Genomic DNA, 9,366 nt, shown 5'->3' with positions numbered 1-9,366 from the left:
AGGTTTAAAATTATCTCTGAAACTAAAACTTCTGTTAAATTGTGATTGTTTTTCATTAAAATATTATATGTTTTGTCATACATGGCCATAAGTATTTTCCACAAAAGGTTCATTTTGTTTTAGTTTGAGCAATCAGCACATTTTAAACACTCAAATAACACCAGGAAGTAAGTAATATCATGTGATCATGTGATTATTTTCTTTAATAAATGTAATGGATAGATAGAAACTCAATTATGCTTAATTTAAATGTAAACTCATGTTTAATTTTTATTTAAAAGCCAGACAGATTTAAGAACGACTTTATAAGGTGCCTAAAGGTCTTGCCTAAAAGTGACAGGTGCATGACCTTTCATTGGTCCCTAGAAATTTTCAAAGCAATTGTTTAAGATTGGTCCATAGTGTGTGTATGGAAGTGAAGTGAAAAAAAAATCGTATTTAAATGTTATTTTGTATTGGATGCTATAACTAGAAAACTCCAACTACCAAGAAAAAAAAAACAACCCACAAACAAATAATTTAGCTGCTTGCATATTTTTACCATCTCCCTTAAAAGCCTCCTATCTCCCGATTGGATCCTGCTTTTCATGACGTTGGTCCAAGTGTAATTAAAAAATGAGACCTGTAGATCGACAAAGCGGGGAGCGTACACCTATTTGCCGTGAACGCATTTTAACCTTTTACAGTGAGCTTTTTCCGAACTTGCAGAAGAACTCCTCCGTCTCTCTCACTCTGCGCGCCTCCGGCTGGTCCAGCGTCTTCCCCGCAGTGATTGACAGTCTAAATGCGGGGTGTCTCTTTGTAAACGCTGTAACTGTGCAACCTAAAGGTCGCCAGCGGTGAAGTGACAGCTTACACGCAAAGCCGCCAGAGAATCAATATGGTGCCAGCCACTATTACACTGTCCCATCATCGACCATCAGCTGGGGCCAATAAGACGATACCCTAACTGGTAGCATTCAATTTGCTCCTGCGGCGCCTTAAACCTAATAAAGCGATTGATTGTTCCTGTTTTCAGTTGATGACCAGCCCGTGTGCCTCCCCACACGCTGACTGACATGTTTAAGCATCGCTTTGATCTGAACTGAGCGATTTGTAGGGAATAAGGTTGAGAAAGGGCCTGATTACAGGCTGCATGTGGACAGGATCTTCTAATTGGTTTCCACTGTGGAGTTAATGTCTCGTGCCTTGCTGTTGTCATAACTTTGTTTCTATGACTGTCGTTTTGTTTTAGACTGATTTCTGTCAACGGCGGCCTGGTTGATAATTATCTTATTTAGGCTATTTAATATCACGTTCTCGAACTGAAACGTGAAGTCATTGAGCTCATTAAAAGGCAGCCGAGGCCTCCGTTTGCTCGTCATATTCAGCAGACTCTGACCTCGCTTTGTCGCCGCCTTGTGCTCAAACGCTGCCTGCATCTCATGCGGGAGAAGCACAGCTTTCTGATGCAGATGAACGCTATATAAAACCTCACTTTTCTGCTGCTCCGCTCACTGCAGCATTTAAGAATATTTAACTAAAATATACTCATTTAATTTATTAGCTGAGACGCGTGAAAGAAAATGGACTCTTCGATTTGTTTAAAATTAAAACCTGATATTGAAATGAACCCCATGTCTTATTTAATTGTCCCGAGACACTGTGCTGTAAGAAACAACAACAATAAAAAAAAAACACTTAACAGTCAATCAACATATTAAAGCTGTTAATTACAGTCTATGCATGGTGGTAATTCAAGGCATTTGACTTAAAAACGTTAATATTTTAATTTTCTGGTGCAACCATGGATGAGTGTATAGAAATTTAAAAATCAACGAAAAAGAAGTTAAAAACACAGACATGTTTTTATGTAATAAGTTGATTAGACTTTTTTCTAATACTTATAATTAATTTTAATTCAATGTGTTGCATGCAAAGACAAGTAGAATACAACAAAATAAATAGCCTATACATTAAATTTATCGCATTTTAATTGATGAAGTCCCCGGATAATTGCAGATTTAAAAAAAAGAGGAACAATTAAATCAGAAACAAACCTTCAAGTCCGGAATTCTGAACAGCTGCATAACATCTTCATCCGTCAATAAACATCAGCATCGCCATCGTCATTCTCAACCTGCTGAGGAAGAAGAAGAAGAAGAAGAAGAAGAGATAAATAATAGGCTGGACCCGCTCGACGGTTCATCCTCAAATTCCGGAAAAGTGCGGAGGCTGTGGAGAAAGAAAAATCCGTCTGAAAGAAATTTCACGTCCGCCAAAACAAAAAAAAAAAAAAAAAAAAAAAAATCTGGAGCACGAGCATACATTCACCTCCCTGTGAGAAGTGGCATTTCCCATAAACAGACACCATCCACAGAGTCTGCACATACAGAACTGCAGCCTCTCTCAGACACTTTGACAGCTGAGCACATTTTCCTCCAAATCCTTCAAATCCACGTCGGGAGAAAAGCGCCGAATTTCTGCTACCTTTGAACGCTCATTAGCACCTCATAATTACTTTACTAATTAGGATGACATGGTTATTAACAAGACGCGCTGTCATCACAGTCACCAGCACTCCTCCTCATCCCTAAATATGTCGACCTTGCGGCTCTCGGAATAAATCTATAAAGATAGATGCTATCCAGTGACACCGCGGATCAGGACGCGATCATGGCCTGATTTTCGCATCTCTTATTTTTTATTTATTTATTTTTTATAGAAAACCCCCCAATATTTTTCAATTCAAAAGCTTGCCTGAATTTTGACCAAGTTGTAATATGGAAACGGTTGAGCTCTTTAAACTGTTATTAGCAGGCTTTGAAAAGTTTAGAAAAGAAAGAGAAATCTTCTGGAAAGAGTCAATAAATTTAAACGATATATATCTGGAAAAGAAAAGATATTTATGTGATCATTTATCATTTATCCTACCACAGAGCTGGAACTGCTGGACAGCCACTGTGGACGTTTGTCTTTTAGTTTGTTTAGAGCTATAATTTCATTTTCTCTCCTTTTTTTTTGGTTTTAAATTTCCCACTTACTTTTGTCTTACTCAAGTCTGTCGCAGCGTGGTTAGGCTATTTCATGTAAAAATGTTTACAGCGTGGCCTTAAAGCGCATGCATGTTTTTTTTTTTTTTCCTCCTTTTTTTAAAGAGCTTAAACTCAATTCAATGGCTGACTTGAACTGTCTAGATAAAGAAACAACTCCCTGATTGGTGAGGTGCCCGAGCCGGTCAGGATGTAAGCCAATGGCAGCGGAGGAAGGTGGAGGTTGGGGGGAGAGAGAAAAGGCGTCGAGTGTTTATTATAAAGGAGAAAATATTAATTCCCCCTCGCCGTGGGCCGTGACGTCAGTATAGGAAGTCATTGTAGAGCAACACTGGAGCGATTAGCAGCAAAAAGGGGGAGCCTGATGTCGAGGAGTCAGCCCTATGTATGTCTCTCTATACGCCTCAACTTTTAGCACAAAGTTCAATATCCAAACACAAAAAGCGACGTGGACTACGCAGACCCACACTTTGCTTTTCCGCATTTCACTGAATGTAACATCTTGGACCATAGGCTGTCTGAGCCGCTTGTAAACGTGGATTTTGTTTCTCTCTTGGGTTTATTTGTCTTTTAATTTTTTTTTTTTTGTGCAACTCCGAGTTCATTTTATTGACTTTCTTCTGATTTGCAACGGAGGAGAAAATATCCCACTGTTGTTATGAAGGCTTCACCACTCCGTTCTTAATATGGAAGGATCCAGCGGGTCGAGTTTTGGGATAGACACTATTTTATCCAGCGCTTCTAATTCTGGCAACCCCGTGCTAATGAACGGAGATTTTCGGCTCGGCGACAGCAGGACAGCGGATTTCAGGAGCCAGGCAACCCCGTCGCCATGCTCGGAGATAGACACTGTGGGAACAGCCCCCTCGTCCCCCATCTCGGTCACCATGGAGCACGCAGCCGATCCGCATCTGGTCCAGGACAGCCTTCAGCATCACCACCATCACCACAACCAGCCGCAGAGTTTGCCGCTGTCGCCTCAGCAGCAGCCGCTCGCCGGGGCCGGCTGCGCCCCGAGGACTGCCACCTCCTCGTTTTTAATCAAAGACATTTTAGGCGACAGTAAACCGCTGGCAGCCTGCGCACCTTACAGCACCAGTGTATCCTCACCCCATCACACGCCAAAACCAGAAAGTGCCACGGCTCCGGACGGCTTCAGGCCCAAGTTGGAACAAGACGAAAACAGAAGCAAGTTGGACAAAAGAGACGACATTCAAAGTGAAATGAAATGCAACGGTAAGAGCTCACGGGATGTTATTTATCTCAGAAAGACGCCATTAAGGCTAGATGTTGGAGTTGTTTTGTTTACTAAAAATAACGTCTTTTAAATGCAGTGAGATGAATTATTACAGTCTAAAAAAAATGTAGCCAACAAAAACAAACAGAGCAGGGACTGAACAAAAAAAAATGTAATTGACAGGATAATACTAGTAATAATAATAATAATAATAATAATAATAATAATAATCTTTAATCTTTAATTTATTGTCTGATTCTTTGTCTTAGTTCCAGCATCCTTTATTAGTCTAATAGATGTGAAAACAGATGTAAGCCTGGTGATGTTCCCCGTGCGCGGGGCCTCCCTAGTGGGTCAATTAGAGAGATTATTGTTCTTCCTAGAGGGGGGATCATGGTGCACTGAAAAACAGCTACAAATAGAGATGGATTGACATATTGATTTCTCGTTTTCTGAAGGAAAAAACCCCCCAAAACAAGCTAACAAAAAAACTTCAGGTGACAAATACGCACACATTTCTTGTATTGCTCTTGATTTGCTTTTGTGCCACACGTGTGTCTGAGGACATCACTCCGCAGCAAGTACTATTTCTGTAAGTTTGTGAAAGTTTGGCTGAAGCATGAAGGCTGAGCAAATCCACATGGTTATTTTGTTGTTGTTGTTGTTGTTTTATGGGCTCAGTACTGGACGGGAGAATAAAGTAAAATGTGGACAGTAAGTGAAGACATCTCCAAGCAGGCCTTGATGATGTAGGCTATGTTTAACTACTAGTCTAATCCCTCCGCCTTGCTTTGTGTTTAGGGACTAAAGAAGAAGGGGACCGGGAAATCTCCAGTAGCAGAGACAGTCCACCGATGCGCACGAAAAAGCCCCGTAAAGCACGGACAGCCTTCACCGATCACCAGCTCAACCAGCTGGAAAGGAGCTTTGAGCGACAAAAATACCTCAGCGTGCAGGACCGCATGGACCTGGCCGCGGCTCTCAACCTGACAGACACACAAGTCAAGACCTGGTACCAAAACAGACGGTAGGCAACCATATCATCATTTTGGTCCTGTAAAAAAACAACAACCTGTAGGCCTACAGTATAAACCAACCGGAACCACACAAGGATATTTCATCATTTTAAAATCAAAATGATGTTTACACATTAAGTGAGTTGCTACATTGCTAAAAGAAACTCCCCTGATAAACCTTTGAGGACCCCCACTGTCTGACTTTTTAAACGATCACATATAGGCCTATAATACATTGCATTATTTATTAAGTTGCTGAATTATTTTCATAATCACATTTAACATGTTTGACAGGCCTTTATTTTTTTCATTCATTTTATAACTCTGGAAAACTCACAGAGGCATGCAAAACTTTTATGTGACTCGTTCTCGCGGTCACAGAATGCCCGATCATTTTCAACATTTGTATTTTTAAATTTGACTGAATACGTGTGAACACACTTTAGGCTGACATTAAGGGCACTTCAAAATAAAATCCTGCCTCATGTCATGTCAAGATTGATTTTCTAAAAATGTCAATTTATGTTAAGATTTATCTTTCTTGCTTGCACCTGTACCTTTTTGGTTTACACCTTCACTTGGCCTGTTGCTTACATTATATTTAAACAGTCAGTCAGTGCATATATTAATGCACAGTTTGCCTTCTCGCTGTAACTGCTGAAAATATCCTTGGTTTAATTTTTATTTTTTTTCACCGGCAGACCTTATTTTAAAATCCTGTAACGTTTACATTTTACCTGCGACTCATCAAAATAAACGTTTATCTGATTAGCCTACTTTATCTTAGAGGCTAATTTTGCCCTTGTACAGGTGGCAGAAAAGTCTTTGATAAGTGTGGACCAAAGCACATCATCAAGGAGACCTTCGAATAGTGTCTTGATATATCGGCTATATATATATGTTATTTTTTTTTTTTGCCTAATTAAACCTTAACCATAAATTGGTGCCTGCAATAATTAGGCCTCTGCATACCAATTAAGTGGGCGTTTGGGGAATTAGAAAGAGTGCGAACTGATTAAATAATTCATCTCTTGTATTTTGATCTGATTTCCAGGACGAAGTGGAAGAGGCAAACGGCGGTCGGATTAGAGCTCCTGGCTGAAGCAGGAAACTACTCGGCCTTACAGAGAATGTTTCCGTCGCCCTATTTCTACCACCCGAGCCTGCTGGGCACCGTGGACAGCACGACGGCAGCCGCGGCGGCCGCAGCCATGTACAGCAGTATGTACCGGACTCCTTCCACGCCGCATCCAAGCCTCCAGAGACCTCTTGTCCCGAGGGTGCTCATTCATGGCCTTGGGCCGGGGGGGCAACCGGCACTAAACCCCCTGTCTAACTCCATGCCCGGCACACCGCATCCGCGATAAAACACGATATAAGTCGAGAAAAGACGATGACCAGAAACCTGGTTGAACACGTGATGTGAGTAACTCCATCGGAACCACATTGCAGGACTTGTTCAACCGCCCCCCCCCCCCCCCCCCAAAAAAGACACATTTAAAGACATTTTACAGAAGCAAAGGAGGTATTTAATATAGGCCCAAATAAGCCCAGTCCTAAAGACTTTCTGTCCGGGCCGAGACAGACCACAAGGACTGCTCATGTCTGATTGTTTGTTTGTTTGTCTTTTGTACAAATACACTTACATTAGCAAATAAACTTATAAAGTTTATTAGATGGAGAAGAACGGAATGAATAAAGAAGTAATGCTACTAATTGAATTGCAAACGCTTCTATTGAAACATGAGTTCAAAATCCATTTTTTACGCAAACATACAAACATTTAAAAGCTATTCACTTACACATTATTATATAAACCGGGTATTAGTTAGCCATTTCTATAAATAGAGCCATAGCACTTAAATAAAATGTTTTATATAATAAAATAATTAACAGCTATTCCGCGGATCTTATTTTATTAAGGGATTGTATACAATAATTTATTGTGTGTAGGCTAAATATATATATTAGGCATGCCTATATATAAATAGGCCTACCGTAATAATAGTGGTGTAACACCCACACAATCCAGGTTCACCCTTTTCTTAGGCTGACATAATTTTTATGACATAAATGGATCAACGTAAATAATTTGTTATAGGAGCATATGGTCTTTAAATTGGAAGATATTTAATTTAGTTTCAAACTGGTGATCACCGATTGGGGGTCATTTTCCACGCCTTTATATTTATGTTTACCAGCACATATACATATGGATGCGCAGCAGCTGATTGGTGGTGGGATGAATGGTTTTGATGAGTCGGGTATACTGGGAATGTGGCCTTGGCTTAGCAGCTGTTCCCTGGGAGCACAGCAGACAATAAGCCTGAATTTCTCAGCGTGAGCAATCAGGCGCAGGATCAGGAGAAGAAGCCTGCAAGAAAGAAAAAAAAATGCTGATAATCTGCTCATTCTCAATAACCAATAGCCGTTAGTGAACTTCCAGGAAGTTTTGAGGAGAAATTATCTCTAGTGACCTTATTGCACATTATAGTATTATTCACTGTCGTAATATTTTTTTGCATCACTCTTACATCATTTGCAATTTTGCATCATCCTGCTTTGGTACCTTTCTTAAATTCTATTTTTGATGCTTTTGCCGTGATAGTGCTGCCCGCCTAAATCATGACCATCTTGTTCTGTGATCCTGCGCGCTTCTCTGAATGTGTACTGCGGGAATCCGCTGGTTCAGGAGCCAAACTAAACAAATGCAACGCGATCCCGAAATTAAATGTTATCAAAATACTTAGATTTTATTTAGCCTCCTATAAGGACTCACTCCGGAGAATAAGGCGGGGAGGCGCTTGGTGTGAATTAGCGCCTCGGGGCCCGTTTGTTTGGGTTTCTTCTTCTTTGAACCCATTGCTTATTACAGTGAGCCAAATTGACCTTTGCTGGGCTATAAAAATGAGGAATGCATGCAAACCTCCGGTAGCCATACTCAGGCCTATTTTATTTTACCTCTTACCTTTTTCTTTAGAAATATGAGCTCTTGTATTTTCTTTTTTGTTGGTGATATTTTCATTTTGGTCATATTCGAGAAAAAAGATAACCGAACTTTAATTCATGTTCTGGAATTTAAAAAAAAGTCTCCTAAGCAAAGCGGTCATGTACAGCTTTCCAAACCCAAATCCACAGCCAGACACACATGACAGCAATGTCACTTTGCCAGTGGAAGCAGTAACTACAGGCTTAAGTTGAGCTGTTTCTTAATACTAAAACACAAGTTAATGTAGCCTGTTTAAGCCATCTGCTTGTCATTCACTGCATGGACAGTCCCGTTGTATGGACAGCCTGCATTTTGCTCCATGCAAAGATTTAAGGATACACCAGACCCATTAAATGCGTTTTCCCGTTTAACCAGAATTATTATTGGCTGGAGTGTTCACAGCGCAATTATGGTGCGCTCCTCTGACTACCGTTCAGAGTAATTACACTAAATACAATATCCATTCTCATTAAATCTTAGGGTTTATGGATAATAGAGCAAAACCACATCAGGCTGCAGATGAAGCGGTTGGAGAGCAGGCTGTTGGAGGATAAATCGCTCCCTTCTTGGCCTTGTAAGCAATTGGAAATGATTGCGAAAACAGCTCTGGCCTATATCGCCAATGTTGAAAAATATTAGCCTACCATATTGACCCTACAGCTTCTGCCCATTACTGCAGTATACTGCCGACGCATGTTGTTCATATGCATGACTTCTACAGCATTATTTATTTATTGCACTCTGCGGGTGGGAGGGGAGGGGGTGTCGGCGGTTGTGCGGGCTGTTCCAATTCATTAATAATAACCTAAGCCGTACAGCAGCACTGAATTAATAGGCTGCTACCATTTCATTTTACCTGTTAGTTTGGGCGTTGCTATAATCAGATTTTTCAAATTATTAGTATTATTATTTTTAGAAATTCTGCAAATTTACAGCTCAAAACAAAACAGCTTTCAGTCAGTCAAAACTGGGCCATAGTGATCCTGAGTTAAACTGGCAGCATGAGGCTTACTGACATGTTTTGCATTTGTTTTGGACTCTCAGTATCAGTATAAATGAGAAATTATTATTATTATTATTATTATTATTATT

General features: G+C 40.3%; 1 protein-coding gene across 1 annotated transcript; it reads left to right on the top strand.

The window, feature by feature from the left end:
* The first annotated feature begins 3,354 nt into the window (after positions 1-3,354).
* barhl2 (BarH-like homeobox 2) lies at positions 3,355-6,761 on the top strand. Its single transcript, XM_038717023.1, has 3 exons — positions 3,355-4,268; positions 5,071-5,296; positions 6,340-6,761. Exons 1-3 carry the CDS (start codon positions 3,719-3,721, stop codon positions 6,650-6,652), a joined length of 1,089 nt encoding a protein of 362 aa, XP_038572951.1. The 5' UTR covers positions 3,355-3,718; the 3' UTR covers positions 6,653-6,761.
* The last annotated feature ends 2,605 nt before the right edge of the window (positions 6,762-9,366 follow it).

Source organism: Micropterus salmoides, unplaced genomic scaffold (assembly GCF_014851395.1).
Source record: "Micropterus salmoides isolate LMB-PRFRI ecotype aquatic unplaced genomic scaffold, ASM1485139v1 Ms_hic_scaffold_13, whole genome shotgun sequence".
In the NCBI taxonomy this organism is placed as follows: Eukaryota; Metazoa; Chordata; class Actinopteri; order Centrarchiformes; family Centrarchidae; genus Micropterus; species Micropterus salmoides.
Note: the sequence above shows the minus strand (reverse complement) of the source record. Positions and strands in the feature narration are given on the sequence as shown.

Coding starts and splice junctions, on each gene's coding strand:
- barhl2 (XM_038717023.1), top strand. CDS start 3,719: ATGGAAGGATCCAGCGGGTCGAGTTTTGGGATAGACACTATTTTATCC. Junction 4,269..5,070: donor AAGTGAAATGAAATGCAACG/GTAAGAGCTCAC, acceptor CTTTGTGTTTAG/GGACTAAAGAAGAAGGGGAC. Junction 5,297..6,339: donor ACCTGGTACCAAAACAGACG/GTAGGCAACCAT, acceptor TCTGATTTCCAG/GACGAAGTGGAAGAGGCAAA.